The sequence below is a fragment of the Hypomesus nipponensis genome, chromosome 17 (genome assembly GCF_054491055.1).
Source record: "Hypomesus nipponensis isolate SF chromosome 17, ASM5449105v1, whole genome shotgun sequence".
Classification (NCBI taxonomy): domain Eukaryota; kingdom Metazoa; phylum Chordata; class Actinopteri; order Osmeriformes; family Osmeridae; genus Hypomesus; species Hypomesus nipponensis.
Window position 1 is genome coordinate 11,594,667 of NC_140377.1, and position 23,518 is coordinate 11,618,184.

The 23,518-nt window shown below is 42.1% G+C and overlaps 2 protein-coding genes across 8 annotated transcripts in view; one reads left to right on the forward strand and one right to left on the reverse strand.

Moving 5' to 3' along the window:
- Positions 1-23,518, reverse strand: part of cep112 (centrosomal protein 112) — a 175,978-nt gene that overhangs the window by 83,226 nt on the left and 69,234 nt on the right. For 6 of the 7 annotated variants that reach the window (XM_084677255.1, XM_084677256.1, XM_084677254.1 and 3 more), the window contains 3 exons: positions 10,615-10,714; positions 9,995-10,113; positions 9,283-9,489 (listed from right to left, as the gene is read on the reverse strand). In XM_084677255.1, the coding sequence (XP_084533381.1) occupies positions 9,283-9,489; positions 9,995-10,113; positions 10,615-10,714 (426 nt within the window). The remainder of the gene's footprint in view (positions 1-9,282; positions 9,490-9,994; positions 10,114-10,614; positions 10,715-23,518) is intronic. The other variant, XM_084677253.1, reaches the window with a different exon arrangement.
- Positions 18,266-19,321, forward strand: LOC146253568 (uncharacterized). Its single transcript, XM_084677258.1, has 3 exons — positions 18,266-18,378; positions 18,499-18,557; positions 18,626-19,321. Exons 1-3 carry the CDS (start codon positions 18,362-18,364, stop codon positions 19,192-19,194), a joined length of 645 nt encoding a protein of 214 aa, XP_084533384.1. The 5' UTR covers positions 18,266-18,361; the 3' UTR covers positions 19,195-19,321.

Consider the following 23,518-nt stretch of genomic DNA (forward strand, 5'->3'; position numbering starts at 1 on the left):
ATGATACCTCGTTGGAAAGCTACGATTCTTGTGCTTCCATTGAAATAAACCAAATCAAGCTCAACTCGCAACTGCAAGTACTGTCAACGTCTTTGTCCGGTGACAACAATGCCAAAGAAAAAAGTTTTGCTTACCTACGATTACTTCGGAATATTCCAGGTATTCACACAACTCATCAAAAACTCATCTGCTTAGATTCCCAAAGGTCCAAAGTATCAAACCATGTCGAGTAGTTGTCCAAACAAAGAATTATATCCACACATAGCCACGATCTTGTTGCTTCATTCTTCCTTCGTCAACATTTTCATTTTCAGTCTCTCACGCACTATCGCTCATAGGAGGAGATGTGGGTTGAGTACAAACGCGGGGGTAGTCTTAAAATGGCCGCTACACTCTGCCCTTTTGATTGACACCTTGGTTGACCCAATAGGAGCTTCCATGCCCCAGTGACAGCCCTCTAAAACCAACTAGGTCTGTGCGTCCCTAAAGAAGATAATTAAGTTGAGTTCAAAGGAATGTGAGGTGCTGATGGCTCTGTGGGCAGCTTGCCCTGGAGGATGGGTGAAGCATCTTATATGGCCTTCTGTCCTCTGGTCACTGTAAGGGTTCAATGAGACAGTTGCTCTGAAATTTGGCTAGAGAAGGATTGTGTCCTGTTTCATTGTTTGTGTTAATTAAAAGTATTGTTTGAAGATGACCACACAAAGGACAGTTGACCATTTGGCTTGCCACTCCTAGGGTTTATTATTTACTACCCTGCAGAGAAATGCCACATCAAAGAACAGTAAGACATCTGATATGTAAATGTATTGTTTTAAGCTGTCACTAAGTTGAGTTAGCCAATCACAGAGTTTGCCACATTGATTGATTGACTTTACAGAATGCCATTGATCTAAAGTTTATATAAGGTTGAGCATGTGTGATAGTCGCTATCACTCCTACGAACGATCTGTGTGGATAGCACCTCCTCCTTTGTTGAGACTGATCAACAAAGCTTTGTTTAATCATATGAAATTGTATAGTCTTAATAAATTGTATTGAAACTGCCATCTTCGACTATTCATATTTACACAGACCAGCCTTAATTTTATACCACAGTTTTGGTGCCAAAACCCGGGATCCTCGTCTGCTCAGCGTTTGACAGACTTCTCCCTCTGACGGCGATTTCATCAATCCAGCGGAACAGCAGCCTTAACCTCTAAAATTTGACGGAGACAGCGAGGCCGATTCTGAGGGGGTTTGACTGGTTGCGCTGGCTGACGTGGGATCTTAAAAGAACAGGCGAGATATTCTGTTGGCTCTGTGTGATTGAATTGTCTAAATTTGTGTTGTTTTAGGCTATTGCCAATAATTCGTTAAGTTTATAATTGGACAAAGACCGGAGGAAAACTGTGTCCAGTATGAGCAAGTCATACGAAATAATTGGTTGAGGCCGGAGGAAAACTCATCCTTTACGTGTCAAGTCATTAAAAAAAAGCATGCATGGGAAAGTGTGTAGACGTACACACTAAAGGGTGATAAATTCACATGTGATATCGTGTGATGTGTCTGTTTGAGACCCTAGGATGAGAATATGTTGGATTAGTAATAGTTTGAGAAGTTGTATTGGCTTATGGTGGTCATAACAGTTCTTAACAGTTCATAACAGTCCAGAGAGAAGTGGAAAAGTATACTTGAAGAATTGGTAACCAGCTGAGTGTTTAAAAAAAAAGAAGTTAGGAAGTATAGGCCTATGAAATTTCAAAGTGAGTTTGTAAACGCGCGTGTTCATTTTTGTTTTACTTGCAAGTTATGTTTTTTGAGGTTAAAAGAAGTATGAGTAGTAATTAATGGTGTCAACGTAAAAGCTATATCTACAAATTACAAAAATCTACATTTTAATTTATTTTTTATTTTGGTTTGAACGTTTGTAATTTACGATTGTAGGCTATTTGGTAAGGGTATATGTTCATTGACAAGTTGTGAAATCGGAATTTGAGAGTTTTAAGAAAAGGAAAGGGGTAATTGTGTCTTTATGTTCCTTCGTTGGTTATTGTTGGTTCAATGTGTTTAAATATGGATTGTAATTCGATAATGAATAGGGCTAAAGATGGTCTGGAGGCAGAATTAACCTGTCCAAACATTGATTACATGAAGCAAAAGTATGGTAACGATAGTTTATTGCAAATGCAAATATGGATTGATATATGTGGATTTCAGAGTGTGGAGTCGTTTTGTTGTTAAATTATGAAAAGCTTGGGGAGAGTGAAATTGTTACACAATTTGGAAAATAATAGATGTAAGCCTGATTGGATGGCTTTTCTGATTGGATGGAGGGAGGTAGAGTCAGAGAGAAATAAATATTAGAACAGAATGTGGGGAATTTTTCATCTATTTCCACACAGATTCACGATTCTAATGTTCTGGCTGTCCCGCAAACCGCAGCCTGGAGGGGTTTTGCTGCAGGATGTGCAAGCGCATGAAGTTTTGCTGGCAAAGCGAGAACAAACTACGAACGTGAGGTCAGATATTTGTATACGGGTGTCTTCTGACAGACGGTTATGTAGGAAAATTCAAGAAAGCAGGATCCTGGAATTTGTGTATAGATTTGCTTTGGATTCCTGCAAAGATTGCGGCTTGTGCTTTGACTTGCATTATTGCCTATTGGCCTACTTGTTCAAAAGAAGGAGAAGTTAAAGTCCTCTCCGGTACAAAAGAGTTCCTGAACAAGTTTTTTTTGTGTTCGGAATTTAAGAATTAAATGTTATGGGCTGGGGTGCTATTGCTTCTGTCTCAAGGGACAGTGAGTTACAATTGATCAAAGTGAATACAGAACATGTTGAAATGTGGTTGGAAAACATGCAGGAAAGTCAAAGACACAAAATGTGTGGTTTGACTGGGGGTATTTGAGCATTATGGGCGTGAATCTACGGAGATGTGTCATCACGGTTGAAAGTTTTCTGGGAATTGGGGGCGAGCTCTCGCAAATCAGAGGGCCTCGTGAACGGAAGTTGAGCTCCGAACTGGTGACGTACTAGGTTGACACACGTACAGATGAAACACTTGGGAGAAACTTTGTTATATTCTCTTCAGATTTTCATTGATATTTATCAGTTATGACACTGTTGGTATGAGGAGAGACTTGTTATGTTGTTTTACAACTTTGTGTTGACCGTTATGCTATTTGATGTTAGATTTTGAATCAGTCTGATTTGTTTTGAGGATGGAGACAGTCTGTTTTTGAAAATGCTAATGTTAATTCTTTGGCTGAATTCTCCATTTGAAAAGAGGCGCATGCGCTTGAGTCTAACGGCTCATTCTGCGTGCAGTGGCCCACAATGAGTGATTAAAAAAAAATACTCAGCTGAAAGAGAATTTGACGTTGACAATAGAAATTGATTGGTTTGAAAACACGTGTGTGTGTTTCTTTTTCTTTGTCAAACTTAAGAAATATTGTGAGTTGCCATACTTTTGATTTGGAAATCATGTACAGACCGATTTTCTATCTTATGAGCTTGATTCGATATCGGATAGTACAGTACAGTAGGCTATTGCGCTGCTAAATTTCGGTTCTTGGGTCAGATCAATGGTAAAGGCCAGTTTTGGCAATGAAAGCCATATTCTTTCGAAGAATTACAATCCAAGGTTATTGAAACGTGCATAGAAAGTTTTTATGTGTTCAAACGGAAATTTCAGTTTATGTTGTTAAAGGAATTTTTTTTTGTTTAGGCCTATGTATTGAATTTATCTGGAAATGTTGCTTCGGTTTTGTGTTATGTGAATGAGGTTACTGTAATGTTTATATTTGATTTCAATACGTGTGTACTGGTGATATCCATTGACATTGAAGCAATCAATGTTTTTTAAAAAAATTTTCATTTGTGTGGGAAGTTCACAAATTTTATTGTTGTTTAAAGAAGTATGTAAAGGGATATAATTAGAAAGGTTCATATGATTTTAGTTCCGTTTTAGGCCAGTCTGTTAAACGAAGCCTGTTATAAATTGTTAGGGTAGCTTTGGGATCTGAGAGAAATAGATCCAAGCTGTGACTTTGTTAGCTAGCTAATGGATAACGGTGAAAACGTGGAGAAAGTGCATTTTGCTTTGTCCTGAGACTGAGTAGAGTGCAGGAAGTTGAATTTGCAACTATGGAAATGACATTTGTAGCTAACAAACTTACAGACAGACTCAACAGCGATGGCGGCGGGTACAGGCTAGTAAAGGAATTGCAGCTTGACATGTAAGCGCATAACGCATGTGTAAGGCTGGGTGTCAAACCTGCCCCCACCTCTCATATGCTAAAGTCTGGAGTTTCTGGACGGTCTCAACTTGATGGCTCTCACACCCCATTCAAGATGAGGTCTGATTGGTTGTTCTTGTGTATAAAGGGAATTGTAATGCATTGTTCTTTGGATTCTTCGTCTCCTGAGACCTTCTCCTCAGTTCTCCCTTGTCCTACTGTCCTACTCCTTGCTCACCTCTTGCTTTCCATCTGATTTACAATGATCATGGTAGAGTAGGTAAGATTGAAAGCTTTCATATTGTAACATGTTTGCCTTGTAATTGATTTCATTCATTTGCAAAGTTATTAAATGCGTATTTCATTTAACCGTACTTTGACCATTCTTGCTCTGATTTAACCCATAGAGTCAAATACCTGGGATTCTATTGGTATTGGCATTATTTGGTTCATGCTAATACACTGTTCAGTTTCCCATCTTCCTTTAAACCATAGGGGAATTAGTTTTGGTTGTTTGGACAATATTTACCCCCTACACATGCGCAGACGTAAATTGAGAAATTGACAAAGATACAAATTTAGAGTAATAGAAGAATTTGGAGCGAGTTTTATATACAGATTTGGTTACTTTTGAAAAATGTTACGTGATGAGTATTTTGATACATTTGTTAACAAGTTTTTGTTTGTTTGAGTACATTTTATGAGTTTCAGAAATTCAGAGGAAAGGTGGGGGCTAAAACCGTTACGTTGAGATCTTACAAAGGTGATAAGTGAATAGAAGGTAAACGCCATCCATCAGTTTAAAACGCGAGAAATATGTTTATTTGAGTTGATTCATTGAGTAAAAACTAAGAGTAAAAATTTGAAGTGTTACATTAAACCATATACAAACTATAAAATATTCAAGTTAAATATTTTCATTTTGGGTTTTTGGTCCGCTAATTTGAAATTTGAGATCTGTGCATTACGCATGCTAAGGGTGTAATGGCTGGTAAATATAAGAATGTTCAAAGGAGTATTCTGTATGCTTTGATAAGACTTTTGAGAAGTTAAAGAATAAGGTTTTGTTTTATGGGCTTATGTTACTTTGTTAAATTGTGAATTTAAAAGTTTAAAAAGGAACTATGCATATGCTTTGAAGAAGTATATGGGCAACATTTTAAGTCAAAATAGTAAAATCTAAGGTTTTTAAGAGTTTGATAGAGTATTGGATGTAATTTGGTTTTGTAATGAGAAAGAGAATGATTACAATGTACTTTATTTGGAGTTTGATTGGAATATGGTTTTAAGTTTTATTTGGGTGTTTTATCAAGAGCCTGGCACAATGTTTTGGGATGAACAGTTAGGCTTTGATGAAGTGGTTTTATTATGGTATTGGTGCATAGAGGGTTTTTATAACTTTTGGGTTTGAAATGATTTGGGAAGACTCGTTATGTCTGATAAATTGTGGTTATGATGGTTTGTGCTAATTAGCCTGTTTTGGACTGCAGCCAAAGCAAGTTTTGAAGTTCTACCTATCTAACCTATATAGGAATATAGATGGGGTATAAGTTGGTTAAATGGCTACATTATGGTCTATGTTTTGATTTAGGAATCATGCAGATTAAATTCTGGTATGGGGTCGTGGTGATAGTTTTCCTAATGTCTTGGACAAAGAGAGATTTGATTTTTAAATACAGAAAATGGAAGAGAATCTAAAATATAAAGGTGTTAATTTGAACTGTTCCTAAAGTTCTTTAGAAAAGATCATAAGAGATTAAAAGTTGAGGTTAACCTCAAAATTTCTTAGAACAACTTTCGGTATGCAAATGTGGGATTCACTGTAACAATGATGATTATTTTACAGAGAAATGCTAGTGCTGAAACTAGCTGGAGCAGTTTCTAGATTGGCTGCAAGCAATGATGAACTAACTTGAATGTGTTTTCGATGTTGACATGTGCATATATGGAAGTGCTGAGATGGTGTTCTCATTGTCCGGATAAGCCTAACTCAACAAATTTGGGTTAACAGGAGTCTCTCGAGGAAAATTGTTGCGTGACTTTGAATACAATATTTGTCACAGATTATTTAAGGGAAGCGCAGGCTTCTTAGAGAGGAAGAGATGATGTTTTAATACCTAGCACCTCTAGGCCTTTTCAGGCCTCTGTTTTCCACACAAAATCTAGGCGGAAATAGAAACTTTCACTTTCCTTGTGTTCAAGCTTCTATTACTCAACACCAGTAGGACTGACAGGGGTCCTGACAAGAAGGAACATGACTTCAGAGTGTCATCTTTCAAAAGAGTCCATTTACATGCATGTACTCCAAATGGTTCAAGACAGCAGTCAATTTACTTTGGGTATGCTGTTTATGCGTTTTTGGGCATATTTAACAGGATCCAAAAGGGGTAGTAAATAGTTAATGGGTAAATACTTCAAATCATCTCTGTATTTACCACCTTGGTACCAATCCGTAATACCCAATAAAACACAAAACATACCCTTTACTTTCTAGGTAAATATCTAGCACTTAAGGGACTGTAAAAGGAAGGGTTACCGTTAATCCATACAGTGTGTTTAAGTCTCTACCTGGACACAACTGTTGTGACATGTCAAGGATGTGCTTGATTAACCTCATCTGTGTGTTCTGTGTCATTAACCTTTACTATGAACATTTCGTATATAACATCTAGTATATACTAGATAACAAACATATTGTATATACTAGGAGGAGAAAGGTAGACGTCAGCTCGTCTTAATTTTGATAAAGATGGCCAATTACTGCACCTGCAGCCATCAGGCTAAGAACTGTGTTAGACATTAGGATGTATCTGCAAGAGATCTTTCTACATGCCTCTTGTGAAATATCAGACTAGTGAAAGATAAGCAGGTAGGCAGGCCAACCACAGCAGACACTAGCTTGATGCCGTTCTCCAACTCTTGTCAAGTGTGTTTCTACCATTCTGCATTTGAATGAGTGGGAATCATTGAGAATCTGTCTTTACTTCTGACAGAAAGACAGGCTCAGAAATTTGGGCTGAACCTGCCATATTTGCCCTAAATTTGAACTTGAACATGTATTGGCAACTAGTTGTTAATATATAGTACATATATGAGGTTGCAGCGCTTGTGAATTGAATGGTCAGAACACAAAGGTGGAGCCAAAAAGATTTAGACAACACCATGTCAGACTAACACCATCAGGGTATGCATATTTGGAGGCCTTTCAAGAACATCACTACACTTAAGGCCGATTTATACTTCTGCGTCTCCGTTAACGGACAGACGCATGCACGGAGGTGGACGGACTAGTTGAATTTATACTACTCCGACGGCTCTGCGTGCTGAAAGCAATTCACAGCCAGAACAGTAGATGACGCTGCACTGCGATGCTAGCTAGGTTATCGAAAGGTCGGAGCAGATGAACAAATGAACCATTTCATCAATAAAATAAGCACATTTTCAGCAACTACACTGCCCATTTCTCGTCACATTTTAATTCAGATGCTGATTTACATGTACTGTTTAGCTGAAATAAGAGTTGTAAAAACTTACAACAATGGCGGTCAAAGGATTCTGTTCTCTTGTTGGTCACGGCAACCCCGCCCCCACCCCTGACGCAAGCGGTTCTTAATACGGACCAATCATAGCCAAGGGGTATCCGTAAAAAGACGCACGGACCGACGGACAGTCAGGAAAATCAGGAAGCGCACGCAGAGCTCTGCGAGGACAAGCAGAGAGCGTTTCTTGACGGAGAGGGCGTTCCCCGTGTGCGTGTGCGTAAAAACGCAGAAGTATAAATTGGCCTTTAAATGTTTATGGTATGAAATACTAGAAAATGTATGCAAATATAGGCCTACTTAATTATTTGTGCCAAATAAACGGCATCTTAACACTACAACACAAACCATGCAGGAAAGGTTAAAAAAAAAAGAAGAAAAAGCAAAGGGGTGCAAAGTCAGTGGCACAACCAGTCTGACATCTTCTATTAATGGCCTGAATAAGGTGTGTGTGGTTGTGTGTCGGTAGGTATCAGAGGCTGGAGGTCAACCTAAACTAACAGAGGCAGAGAGGGTAATTTTCAGTGACAGAGCAGTCCTTTCATCTCAGGGCCCCCGCCTGGCTTTGGACTGTTTAATTATTAAATAGGGGTCTTAGTAAGGGTCTGCACCCCCCCCGCTTTTGAAGCCACTTTTATGCAAGCCTGTTGACAGACTATGGGCAAAGGTGCAAATGGTGTGTGTGTGTGTGTGCATTATACCTGTGACAAGCGCTGAATGCTTATGTCCAATTTAACAATGCTAAACTCATTAAAGATCCCATGACATGCTGTTTTTGGATATTTATATAGGCCTTAGTGGTCCCCTAATACTGTATCTGAAGTCTCTTTCCCGAAATTCAGCCTTGGTGCAGAATTACAGCCACTACGAGCAGTCCCACAATGAGCTTTCCCCAGGACGTGCCGTTTCTGTGTCTGTAGCTTTAAATGCTGTGAGGAAGAAAGAGGCGGGGCTAACTGCCATGCTTCTGTCGTTTGCAAGCCATGATGTCTCGAGGAAAAACCAATGTCGCGCTTGCACGGTCGTAGCTAATATTGTCATTGGTGGGCCAAATTATCTGTACGGGCAAAGCAGAGAAAGGGGATGTAACCTTCCTTATTGTGACGTCACAATAGGGGGATTTTCAAAACCGAGTGTTTGAGCTCTCATTTTCTCAAAGGCGGAGAAGACGGTATTTCTAGCCACTGAGGGACCAAAGGCAGGCTAGGGGAACTCATTAATGTTAAATAACCTCCTAAAGTTTTCATGTCATGGGACCTTTAAGTATTGCCTTTGACTGGCCTGTGGTGCACATAATCCTTTCATAATCCCACTCAACACGCACACACGCACACACACACACTCAGATCAAAAGGTTTGTGTACATGTGCAAGTGTTGTACAGCAGAGCTTCCATACTTTTACAAGGTGAGACAGTATATTCAAATGTCATTCCTATACAAATTGTTTCTTTCAATTGGATGTTGCCAGTGAACATTTGAGGAAGCCCACCCCCCGCCACCCCACCCCCCAGCCCTCTCCTTACGGTGGCCTGTGTCTGGACGCTGTACTCTGTCTCCATCTTGGCCAGTCTCTGGTTGGTGTCCTCCACCAGCTCCTGGATGCTCTCAGTGTGCTTCTTCTGCAGTTCGAACTTCTCCTGCTCCATGTCCGCCACCGCCAAATGCAGCTGGGGGGGAGGACCCGCGTCACTACACAGCTTCTCACAGCTCCTACCTTCATCTCCTCTGTCCTGGTTTTGGGGAAGTGGGAGACATGGCTGGCTGTACTAACGCTGTCTTCTGCTCCCTCTCCTTCCGTTACACAATCAATTTCATTAGCTGTATCACTGATCCCTTATTCAGGGGTGAGGAACTTCATTTTAAGTACTTTTCTCATTATGTTTCAGCTAACTTTTTTCTCCCCTCGACTTCTGCTATCATATGCTTTGTGACACTGAAAGCACGAAATTGAAATTTCATTAGGATCTTATTGAACGCCAATGGCTCACTTACCTGGAGTTGGTAGTACTGAACAGATAATTTACAGAGGGCATATAGAATCACTTTTCTGCATTAATTCAACATGAGCTTAGCTGAAGCCTTGGAATAAATATTTTTCGGGTCCATTGTATATAACCTGCCTAGTCTCACAATTCTGGTCTGATTGTCTTAGTTTATCAAAGGATTCCTCCTCTGGCTCAGGGGTGCTTAGGGACTGGGCGGCGGGAAATCGAAGCCCCTTCAACTCTTCTCTACCTTCTTCTCCCACTCGTTTTTGAGGGAGTCAGCACTCTGATCTGTCATTTTCTTCAGCTCGAAAATCTGCTTCTCTTTGCTCTCGCAGATGACCTGGGACTCGAGCACCACGCTTTGAACTATGTTGAAAATTATGAAAAAGAGAAGAAATCATGTTTCAGGGCCCACATATAGCAGGACACAAACAAACAGACACACACACACACACACACACTGTACAGGCATGCTCACAGAGACATACGGCACATATAGTCACACACTAAATACAGACTTGCTCACACTACACTGGGTTCCATTTCACCATATACATTTCAAAATGTAACAAGCCAATTCAGATTTTATATCAGCAGAACATACATTTGGTTATGTGTTGCTAAATAGGCTATATTTTCAGCACAGCAAATGGACTACAAGCTGTGTCACTGAGCATGAGCGTCACACCAGTAGACACAACATGCTGCCGTTTGATCCCCACAGCTGGGTAAAGTCCCGCGACACCATGGGATCTACCCTGTAGCTGCAATGCTGCATTTAAACTTGAGTCTTTTACTTTTGAGTGCTGACAGACGAAATGGTGTAAACCTCCGCCCTAAGGACCCTCACAACACGCAACCTTTCACCTTTTCTCTCCATCTTACGAAAGTTGTCCTCCGATTCCTTCTGCTTGACTCGGTGCATCGTTTTCAGCTCGTCAATCTCACCATTCTTTCGGTCAAGGATCTGAGGGTTGGATTACGTGATCAGCATGGTTATTTTCTAATACTGAAAACTTTTTGTGTCTGCATAATTTCAGTCAAAGGTATTGGATCTGGGGCTGTATTCACAAAACATCTTAAAGCTAAAAGTAGCCCCTAACTTGCAGATTTAGGAGAAACTCTTTAAATAATGGGCATGTCAGTCCTAATTTTAGGACTCCAAATATTTTACCCTAAGAGTATTTCACAAAGCGTTTTTACGCTAAAACCAGCTCCTTAATCTGTGAAAAGTTAGAGGTAGTCAAGAGGACTCCTAAGTCAGTAAGACCAAATCACAAACAATCCTAAAATGTCTGCTGACCATTTAGAAACATTTTGTGATAATGAGGTTTAAAATAAGGTATTGTTGGGTATTTTGATTGTAGTAGAGTTATCAGGGATGAAGTTACTTAGAAGAAACAACCCAGTAACACCGGAGATCAAGGTTGACAACTCTACGCTGCTTGGACACGGGGAAAATGCACCTCTGCAGCACAGACAAACTAGGTATATTATTAGGGATACCGAACGATATTCCCATTATTGGTTTTAATCAGCGTTCTCAAAACGGCCGATCAAACATGGCCGATCAGATGACATAAAATCTGCGAGAACTATTATCAGAGACGTTTCAATAAAACGTTAGATAGGCATTTCAAGCCGCCAATGGTAAGAAATGATTTTTTTACCTTTAGATGCGTGAGTTCTAAATATTTCTGACGCTTCCACCAGAGTTATTTTTCCAAAACGGAAGCCAGCTAGCTTTAGTTAGCTTCCGTTACCTAGCAACCTAGCATAATACTCGTAGCAATAGACCAATTATCACCCTACGTCACACAACTGTCAGGTCATCATGTATCTCTGGCCACTGGATTGCAGGGCTTGATATTATCTTTTTGAGGCTCTTGGCCTTTGGACAAATACATTTACGTTTCACTTGTCTATGCACAAAAGTCACTTGACCCCGATACCCTTAAATAGCCTGACCAAGTGATCGGGCAAAACTAGCCTGGCTAACGGAGGTTGCTTTCTCAGGCAATTGACGAATGAAACAGGCTCGGTTAAAGAAATCCGAGATGCTGGCTATCTTCATCAGGCTCATATCTACATTAGGCAGTCCTCCCTGGCGTTTCTGGTATAGAATGGAATGAAATACAACATTGTGCACACTGCCAGTGAGCGAGTCTGACTGAGGCTAACGTCAAAACAGTGTAACAGGGACGCAGTCTCACTCAGATTGCCAGTTTAAACAAATCAGAAAATAATCGGACCAGCTGGCTAAAAGTAGAATTCCCATATCTTTTGAAAGCTGCCCTGCTTGACTTTTTAGACGTTCGATTGACTGTAAAACTGTACAATTATGAACTTTGTGACATGACGTGAAGACATGGTTGCCGCTCGACTATGCGGTCTGTACCGGGCGACATTCTCACTCAAATGTCAAGACTTTCGTGACCCAAATCAAAATTCTGATGCGAAAGATCAATAGGTAATTGCTTTCTCTCTTAAAGGCTGTCCTCTTCAACTTTTTTGGTCTTTTTAAATCTAACTATTTGTATTATCCGTGAGGTCCTTTTGCCATTTAAAATGCTATCCTTTCCCTGCAGCCACATTGCGCACGCATCCCGAATGTTTACAAACAAATAATTGGTCTATCCACCTTATTCTCAGGGGGTCTACTGTAGAAATGATTATGGGTGCAACTTCCGGTGAGTAGCGGAAGCGGTTTCGGTTTGCTATACGTTAGTCCCAGCCAGCTGTCAACAGTGATTCTTTCTAAAGTAATTTCAGCTGTAATTAAACTAAAACTGGTTTGTTTTTTAACATATCTTGTAATTTGATTGTTATTATCATTGTTATAAAATGTCATTGCGGAGCTCAGTCTGGTAGGCTACCTGTTGCGCTGTTCGCGGCTTTACTAGCTAACAACCAGATTTAGCTAAATCTGTGGCTTCAACGACAGTGTGTTGAACACACACCCACAACAAAAAGGGATTGTTCTTGTGACAAACGGTACAGTTTCCTTCGCCTGCCAACAGATGAGGACTACAAAACAATGTAGCTGAAAAACCTAGCCTTGAAGAGACCACCCAAAACACTATCGTATGTGTACTCATTTCATTTTGTGGACAAAAGCCGACGGAGGAAATCTGCATCCTACTTTGTGTTTAGGCTACGAAAGACCTTCACAGATTTAGTTGCAGTACTGTCAGTAAAGGTGGGATGCAAGTGTTCATATATAGGAATTTTTTGTAGTGTGCTGGTCAAGCTACACATGAGCACCCAGCCGTTTCTATTTAACCTGACGATTAAACTAAAACCCAAGACCGGTGATCTTTGAGGCTCTGACTAGGCTCTATGTCTGCTTTAAGGTAGATATGGTTGTGTCCCACCCAGGGGCGGTTTTAGTCACGGGCAGACCGGGCAGCTGCCCGGGGCGGCATTTTTTCATGTCACGTGGGGAGCGCACGAGCATTAAAAAAAGAAATCTCTGTGCGGTTTTCTCTTATCGATCATTTCAGTTTGTGGGGAATTGGCATATTGGCGCCCCCTTCAGGCAGCTGCAGGCACCCCTGCTTGCCGTGCAGCAGTTTCGTTTTCGTTTGTCGCAGCCAGGTATTGCTTGTTCTGAGGGCGCTGTCGGGGGGCGGCCGACGGGGTAGGGGACGGCACACGATTTCTTCCTCCCGAGGTGGGAGGAGTGCAAGTGATAAACTTGCCCTGGGGGCATAATGTGCTAGAACCGCCACTGGTCCCACCTCCTTTATTAAGACGCGACCAACTTTATTGCTGTGGTGGTAGCTAGTTAGCTACTGATAAGACTTAGAGCTTTTCATGTAATTTATCGCTTAACCGTCCTTAGCAAGTAGCTAAATATGCTAGTGTACGTTATTTGAGGCCACTTTTTCAGGTCGGCCTCCCATCCCTCGATAGTAGATGGCAGAGGTATGATCAATGCATTTCTGGAAATGCATTTTCATTTGAATTTTGGTCACGATTTGCTTCCATAATTCTGGAACAAAGACGAATATGAATGCTTTGCAAAGCTCGAACGATGGTGGAGCCAAATATTCAAGTTTACGGTTTATTTATCAGACACAATACAGCAGTCAAACTATAAACACGAAGCAAAAAGAACAACGTATAGGCCCTGAACGTATAATACTACAGTACTAATAGTATTGATCTTCATAACGTTCACATGTATCTGCTTCTTGATCTGACTTGTACCACATTCTGACAGTTTTCTGCAATGCCTTAGTTCCAGCTCACAAGCTCGCGACTGGTTGTCGCAAAGTATGACCAGAGAATGTCTAATAAAGGGAGAAATCCCACTCTTTGGAAACTTCCGTGTTCTGAACTGGTTGCAGTTCCACTCAAGTTCCATATGAGGGCGCTAACGGTCGAGTGCAGAATGAATGGAGGTCTATGGAGCTATACTCCTCAAAATCCACTTTTCTTAGGATGTAATTTTTTGTCTAGTAATTTGAATTCTGAATTCAAAAGCAGATACTATTTTAAAACAAATTCCTGCATTAAAATAATGTGTCATGACAGTTTGTATGATTTGATCATTTATTATCACACTAGCATTTAATTATCACGGCAAACAATTACACTGTACCAAACTGTAAGTGTAAATGTAAAGTGTAAAAATAACAAAACCAGTCAGTATGATGACTTGAGCAAATATCATTCACGTCTTAATAAAACAGCGGCCACACGAAAGGGAAAGAGGAAATTGTTTCCTCTACTAAAAAATACAATGCGGATCACGTGAAAAAAGGATCCAAAGACTCGTACAAAGACCGAGTCGGGAAATTAACAAATCGTTCGTTTCCTCTAGCTATCAGTACAAAGCCTATGCAGGTCACGTGAAAAATGATCCAAAGACTCGTAGAAAGACCGAGTCGGGAAATGAACGAATCATTTATGTTTACTTGGACGACCCTATGCAACAGTCCCAATGCGCGGCCACAACAAAATGAACGAATCACTCTTTGAGAGGACTCGTTACTCCCGAGTCCTTGTAAGGATTCGTTCAAAATGAACGAATCGTTCACGAACGACACATCACTACACTGTGGCAAGATGGCCATGTGCGGACATTCTAGACTCAAGCTTAGAGACATCTAGCCTTTACACATATCTATGGGCTAAACAGCCGGCAGTTCTCGAATCGATCTCACGGTACTTTGATGGCTATGTCACAGTAACTTAGCCTCGGCGCCGTCTCAAGTCGGACAAAATGTCTAACCAGAATTCACTGTTTCAAGTCAGCCGCCTGCAGCCGGCTGCAGCGCTGCATGAAGTCAGTCCATGTCGAACGCACCTATTGCTACTACCTGCTAGTGTTACTTGTTAGCCTAATTGTAAATTTTGAAGCCATACTATAGCGTTTGTCATAGTTTTTGTCTATTGGAAAATACTCGCACATGTGCAACCTTACTCTGTGAGACCCGCATTCAAACGAAAACAGTCACGAACAGCCACTGCTTTTTGGAAGGCCAATAAAGACCGCTTTCCTGCTATTGCACGAACAGCACCAGTCTTCCTCTCCGCACCTTGTACAAGTGTAGATAGTAACAACTTTTCATCACAGCAGGACTTGGGCCGAATCCCAATACTCCCCCTTACCCCTTCCCCCTTCCCCTTAATTTACCCCTAGCCCTTGGCCCTCGAAACTAAGGGGTAAGGGCTACATAGCCCTAAGAAATGGGACACCACTTGGTTACAGGTACGTCATCTAGCACGTATCGATATCTCCAAAGCAAGTAGTGTTATGCACTGATTTAAACGAAATTCGCTGCTAATGGAGTTTACTTTAAACTGTAGACATGCTAGTCAAAGAAATGCGGGACTGTTGTGCAATTCAGCACTGTAATATTAGCGTACCAAACTAGCGATTTTTTAGAAACGTTTCAATTAGGAAAATGGTTGCAAATATATATGTTCATGACTGCATATAACACAAAACAAGACTGTCATAATTTTTTTATCAAGCCGAAAATATTATATTTAGCAGACTCTCTGGATGATCTGGCCGCCATTGTTGCCGGTCGCGCAGTTTTCACATAGCCCTCGGTTTCAAGTAAGCTCCCGACCTCACTTGGTTTTAAGGGGTGTATACCCCTTAGTCTTAGACCTTCCCCTAGCTCAAAAAGAGTATTGGGACACCACTAGCTCTCACGGGAACGCGCAAAACGAAGGGGAAGGGGTAAGGGGAAGGGGTAAGGGGGAGTATTGGGATTCGGCCTTATTTTAGATGAGAAGGTTGACTCCTAAAAATGCTGATATGCTTATATTTATCAAGGCAAATCTGCCAGTGATGCTGCTTAATCAGAAGTAAGGTTTGAATACTCTAGTATGCCCACTGTCCGAGTGAGTGAGTGCGTGCGTGCAGTGAGTGAGTGAGTGAAGTGAGTGAAGTATGTGAGAGTGAGTGAGTGAGACACTATACATATAGATATACATGTTTTGTTTCTTTGTTTAATTGCTGACTTCCTGTGCACCTTTAATCTTTATTCTGTCTGTTATCTCCTTCTAAATGCAGACAAATCAACTTGAACTGACTGATTTGAAACATATTGTGTATTTGGCTCTAGCCTGTTTATGTTGCAGTTAAGTTTATATTATTATTTTTCCACAGGAAAGCTACTGTATAAGCGCCAAGTTCTCTTGAGAGCCTCGGGAGAGTGTGTGTAGAGAACATCTAGTTGCACATGTGATTCTATTGCTGTGATTTTTATTTAAAGATTAACATTTTTATTATTATTTTAATATTTATTATTTTTTACATATTTTAGAGTAAGCGAGAGAGCTTCTACACTGGAATGTTGCACGTTCCCTGCAATAGAACTGATGGTTGTTAATTCATGATACTCTCATCTTGTAATTTAAATATTTAAAATACAATACCAATGTTGTTAAGAATAATTAATTTCATAAATAATGCTACACAATAAATAGAATGCTTCAATCGACACTGTGACCGGTGATCGGTATTATCAGATCGTTAGATACTGTTTTCAGTCATTGGCACCAAAAAACCTGATCGGAGCATCTCTATATATTATCTCAGCCATACGTCAGTAAAGCATATAACATATGCATTAAACAATATGCCCTCTGCAGACCCCACATTGACAATTCATACGGCTGCTAATTAGTGACACAACCTACAATTAAACAGCAGATGTTTACTCCTCGACAGGTCTGCAAACGCCTTTGTAAACCGACATTTGTTAAAACGTTTGTTAACCGAGACCGTAGGTCGAGGTGTACAAACAAATCGTTTTAACAAATCGAGGCGACAAAGCGTTTGCTGACCTGTTGAAGAGTAAACATTTCGTTTCTTATATACTACAACAATACGTGGGAAGATCCCAATCAAACACGTCGAATCTCCGAAGAATGTTTTTAGTCGCTGTGTTTGTATTTGAGCTATTTCTTTAAACCAGAATTCGTTTTCTGTCTGCTTTGGATACTTCTTTAAAACGGGAAGCGATTGCGGGGCGTTTGCGGACCTGTGCAAAAAACATCTTTGGTTGTTTTAGTTTTTTTTTAAGGCAATTTAGGCTACTTTGTTGCCGAGCAGATGCCACGTCGTTATGGTCAATTGCTATATCTCCAGACCTCTGCAAACAACTCTCTGGTTGGTTAAAAACGTTTATTTACCTCTGCGAACATTCTGGAGGTCAATAAACTAATACACTGTTCCTATTGGTCCAGATACGTTCTCAAAAGTCAATAAACGGATTTATTGACTTTTGAGAACGTCTCTGGGCCAATAGGAACAGCGTATTAGTCCAATTATTACACTAGTATATCAGAAACATATTTATTTAAATATGGTCAAATGTTTATTTAAAAAACTTTCCATATGGCAACATAATACCTCATTCTACAATATTATATTTTCAATTTACAGTAAGTACAGGGACATTCCCCCGAGGCAAATAGGGTGAAGTGCCTTGCCCAAAGACACAAGATCATTTGGCATGGCGGGGAATCGATCCGGCAATCTTCTGATTACTAGCCCTGGTCATGGTCAACTCCACCCTTTGTCTTGGCTTAAGATTTCTCTGCATTCCTTAGTAAAAGTTAGTCTCAGCAGCTTTGTGAATATTTTTTAGGAGGAAACTCCTAGCTATTTAGAGAACTCTTAGTAGTAAGATAAAATGTTTTGTGAATACGGCTCCTGTTGTGTTCATTCAGATTACACCCCCAATAGGAGGGGGCTAAATGTAACACTACAGAAAGCATACTAATGTGGTGTTTTTCTGTATACCTTTAATCTAAATACACACTTTCAAGATGTGTTGAAAGATTATGTGGATTGATAAAAATGAATGTTAATATCTTTACATAGTAAGTTAAAATCTAATGTCTCAAAAACTTCTAAATTAGATGATGTAACAATTGGCTACAAGTAAGCTTGTTTGATTGGGTGACTGATAACAATTGTTGCCAGCTGTATCTTATTATCTTGGAAGACACTTACTGCCCATAAAGGCTTGAGCAGCACATTCTCAATAACTACTAGTTGCTTTACTCGAGAACGTCTATTTGTGCTGACAGTCTAATTATATAGACGTTAACATTTTATTGTTTGGTGTTTCAACTGACCACCATGGCACTCTCTTACAGGTAAGCTGCAGTGCTTTTCCAATGTCAATGTTGCTGTGAACTTTCTGTTGGAACCCAAACATCCTTTTTTTCTGATTTGTGAGACTATGGTGAAATAGGCAAATCTATTCTGTGCCACAGAATGTCCTGGATTTATATCCTGTTTGGAAGCGCCACAAGTTTTGCAGACCCCCCAAAAAGTAAGTTTGATCACCATTTTATGAAATAAAATCTGTCATGTAGTGTAATTTTACTTATTTAACTCCAGAGGGCTACAAAGGTAATGCTGATGACAATTGGTGGCTGCCTTCTGAAGTCCCATCAAACACTGGCAGTTCCTCTGACTCTGCGTTCACTAGCTATCATGCTGGAGGAGGAGGAGTCCAGGAGAGACCAGTAAAAGGCCAGCAACAACCTAACCACCCACGCCACTACAACTCCTTTATGAACTTTGTTCATTCCAACGCCCCTGGTTTGTTCTCCAGCTACCCACCAACCAAACCTTCAAAACCAGACAAGGGCAGCCTTCTCCATGCTCCACAACGGCTAACTCCAATGCAGCGCCCTGGCAGTCAGGAGTCTCAACTCTATCCACCGATCTACGTAAAAAAGACTCAGCATAATTATCAGCGTGGGAAAGTGTCCTTCTCAAAAACCCGTTACTCATCTCCAGCACTCAACACAAAGGATGTGGCTTCGGATGAATACATGGTTCCACCTCAGTCTGTACATGGACCACAACCTCCAAGTCATGCCTGGTTTAGCTCTGACCTATCTGACGAAACCAAAGACCGGCCAGTTGGTTGGGTAAGTTATTATAAGATGAGAACTTACTGAGGTACTGTGCATATACTCTGCATCTGTCATGCTAGTTTTCCTTGAGGATTGATTGTGTTAAACTATTCTATGGGAGTAGCATAGTCCACTTTGTGAACCATTGAAATAAAACTCCAATGTCTATCCATCAGTTCTATTGTTCCATTATTCTACCTTGCGTCTATGACCTGCCACTAGTAGGCTATGTGCAGTGATGCCAAATTTAACTCGGGTGCTGAGATTAAAACCTAGGACTGCAACAAACGATTATGATCGACTAATCGTAGATACAATGTCCTACATCAGGGGCGAATCTTAGTTCCCACTTTAGGGGGGGACTAAGCCCCTAGATAAAACCTATTTTTCCTGTGACCCAGCAAAACTTGTGGGGCCCCCGAAGAAATTTTAGAAAATGTCATTTTATCCTGTTAATTAGTAGCGTCACACATGTGATTGTTCGAAAGCGGGCCCCACAAAGTACTGTCACAAATGTGAATCATCCCAACCGATTATTTTCCGATAGACAAACTATGACAAACGCTATATTATGGCTTTTAAAATGTACAATTAGGAGGCTAACAAGTAGCACTAGCAGGTAGTAGCATAGCTATGAGTATTATGCTAGGTAACGGAAGCTAGCTAGCAAAAAATAACTGGTGGAAGCGTCGGAAATAATTAGAACTCACTCGTAAAGTGTCCTCTAGTGGGTTTTAGGAAGAGAAATTAATACATTTAGATTTGTATATGTAATTTTTTGGGGGGGCTCTGTCAGGCCAAATAGTGTCCTAGGGCCAAATGGTGCCCTACCTGACGTCACAATGACGTTCCGAAGCAAGGACGCGTCCGTCTCTATGCCGACCTTAATTTCCTGAGATATCTACGCGTGCTAGCAGGAAACGGTCATGGTTGCTATACTGGTTCCTAGGTAGGATGTTTTGTATTTAGGCTAATTTAAACCAGTTTTGAGTAATGTTTGGATAAACGATCCATTTTGATTCACCACATTTCCTCATCCGCGGAGTCCTGGAGGGTACATGGGAGTTCGCCCAACCAGTCTACACATGTTTTGTGGATTTGGAAAAGGCGTTCGACCGTGTCCCTCGGGGGCTCATGTGGGGGGTGCTCCGAGAGTACGGGGTACCGGATTCCCTGATCGGGGCTGTCCGGTCCCTGTACGACCGGTGCCAGAGTTTGGCCGATTCTGTTCATTACCTATATGGACAGGATTTCTAGGCGCAGCCAGGGTGTTGAGGGGGTCCGGTTTGGTGACCTCAGGATCGGGTCGCTGCTTTTTGCAGATGATGTGGTCCTGTTGGCTTCATCGGGCCGTGACCTTCAGCTCTCACTGGAGCGGTTCGCAACCGAATGTGAAGCGGCTGGGATGCGAATCAGCACCTCCAAATCTGAGGCCATGGTTATCGACCGGAAAAGGGTGGAGTGCCATCTCCGGGTCGGGGAGGAGATCCTGAACCAAGTGGAGGAGTTCAAGTATCTCGGGGTCTTGTTCACGAGTGAGGGAAGAATGGAGCGCGAGGTTGACAGGCAGATCGGTGCGGCGTCCGCAGTGATGCGGGCTCTTCATCGGTCCGTCGTGGTGAAGAAGGAGCTGAGTCGAAAGGCGAAGCTCTCTATTTACCAGTCGATCTACGTTCCTACCCTCACCTATGGTCACGAACTATGGGTAGTGACCGAAAGAACGAGATCGCGAATAGAAGCGGCCGAAATGAGCTTTCTCCGCAGGGTGTCCGGGCTCTCCCTTAGAGATAGGGTGAGAAGCTCGGTCATCCGGGAGGGGCTCAGAGTAGAACCGCTGCTCCTCCGCGTCGAGAGGAGCCAGCTGAGGTGGCTCGGGCATCTGATTAGGATGCCTCCTGGACGCCTCCCTGGTGAGGTGTTCCGGGCACGTCCCACTGGGAAGAGGCCCCGGGGAAGACCCAGGACACGCTGGAGGGACTATGTCACTCGGCTGGCCTGGGAACGCCTCGGGGTCCCCCAGGAAGAGGTGGTGGAAGTGGCCGGGGAGAGGGAAGCCTGGGCCTCCCTGCTTAGGTCGTTGCCCCCGCGACCCGATCCCCGGACAAGCGGCAGCTGACGAGACGAGACAAGAGACATTTCCTCATACTTATGTGTTACCATAATCAAAACAGTGCCGACTCGTGCTAGATCGCTTTAATCAAAACCAAACTCTCACTTTACTGCAATAATGGTTCTTATTTGCATTGAATATTTGTGCGTTCCAGATGTACTCGGAAATCAGAATTTAAGTGTCATTAAAATGGTCATTCCGACTGCAGGGCTCAAATTGAATCAAACATTTGGCTTGAGATTATTAACATGCCATTGCTGGTGATGTTTTTGATTGGAATTTAACTAATCTCGACAAACATCTTCCTTCAGTGTGCCTGCGCCACCATTAGGCTAATTGTATAGTGGGACAAATTCCTTCTCAGCATGATAAATGGTTGAAATGTGAAAATGCAAAGTGTTGCTTGAGAACTGACGAATGCGTGAGACTTGAGCCCTAACCTCTGCCTGGCCACATGTTCCTACGGTGTTGGTAGGCCTATGGGATAGCGCACCAATTGATAAAAACAGGCTAGCTATCTTGGCTGTATGTGTCCTCGTGCAAGGAATTTTTCCGCTTAAATGCTCCCAACATTCACATTGTGCTCCTATGAAAGTTCTGCCATGCATGTTTTACACACAACAGCATTTTTTTGTTTGATGTTTTGTAAAACTTTACCGCAATCGGCATCGTTTCCAGTCCGACATTCTCATAAGACACGTGTTGTCTCTTCTTCGGTTGGATTGCATACTGGTGGGTAGCATTCTAGTGCACCGCACTGATCAAATCGTGTGTCCATTAGTGTCCATTTACTAATATATATAAATGTTTAGGGGCCCCTCAAACGCCGCCAATCTTGCGTTACTTGACGACAACGGGGGCCCTGGGAAATCCAGCTCTTCTGATCAAACGTCAATTAACTCATGGTTACAATGGTAAACCAGCACAACAATGACAAATACAACGCAACAAAACACTACATTCTAAGCAGACACATTAAAAAAACGAAATGCATGAAGTTTCATTTGTATTTTGAGGTTTGATGGAATTCAGGAGAAGCAATGTGCTGTTGGCTTCATCGGGCCGTGACTTTCAGCTCTCACTGGAGCGGTTTGCAACCGAATGTGAAGCGGCTGGCTGAGAATCAGCACCTCCAAATCTGAGGCCATGGTTATTGACCCGAAAAGGGTGGAGTGCAATCTCTGGGTTGGGGAGGAGATCTTGACCCAAGCGGAGTAGTTCAAGTATCTCGGGGTCTTTTTCCTAGTGAGGGGAGAATGGAGAGCGAGATCGACAGGCGGATCAGTGCGGCGTCCGCAGTGATGCGGGCTCTGCATTGGTCCGTCGTGGTGAAGAAAGAGCTGAGTCGAAAGGCAAAGCTCTATTTACCAGTCGATCTACGTTCTTACCCTCATCTATGGTCACGAGCTGTGAGTAGTGACCGAAAAAACGAGATCGCGAAATGAAGTGGCCGAAATGAGTTTTCTCCGCGGGGTGTCCGGGCTCTCCCATTAGAGAGGGTCAGAGGTTTGGTCATCCGGGAGGGGCTCAGAGTAGAACCGCTGCTCCTTCGCGTCGAGAGGAGTCAGTTGAGGTGGCTTGGGAATCTGATAAGGATGCCTCCCTGGTGAGGTGTTCTGGGCCAGTCCCACTGGGAAGAGGCCCCAGGGAAGACCCAGGACACGCTAGAGGGACTGTCTCTTGGCTGGCCTGGGAACGCCTTGGGGTCCCCCAGGAAGAGCTAGTGGAAGTGACTGGGGAGAGGGAAGTCTGGGCCTCCCTGCTTAGGTTGCTGCGGACGGACGGAGATTTGTATTTCGAACAAACTGCAAATTGTAACACCATTTACCGCCTTGCATCAAGGGTCATTGACCTGCCAATGACCCATGCTATATTCATGTTTTCACTGCATTTCAATGCATAATGCAACCCTTCTTCAGGGTTCTTTCTCAAGTAGCTTTTTTCCAAGTATCTTTTTTCCACTGCAGCAGACTGCAGCGTATCATCTGCACTGCTGAGAAGGTGATCGGCTGCAATCTGCCTTCCCTCGAGGATCTGCACACCTCGAGGTCCCTGAGGTGAGCGAGGAAGGTTGTGGCCGACCCCTCCCACCCTGGACAATCCCTGTTCCAGCTACTCCCCTCCGGCAGAAGGCTGCGGTCCATCAAGACCAAAACCTCACGCCACAAGAACAGTTTCTTCCCATCCGCTGTTGGCCACTTTAACAAGGCCAAGGACTCAAACTGACTTGAAATCACATTCTGCACAATGACACCCTGC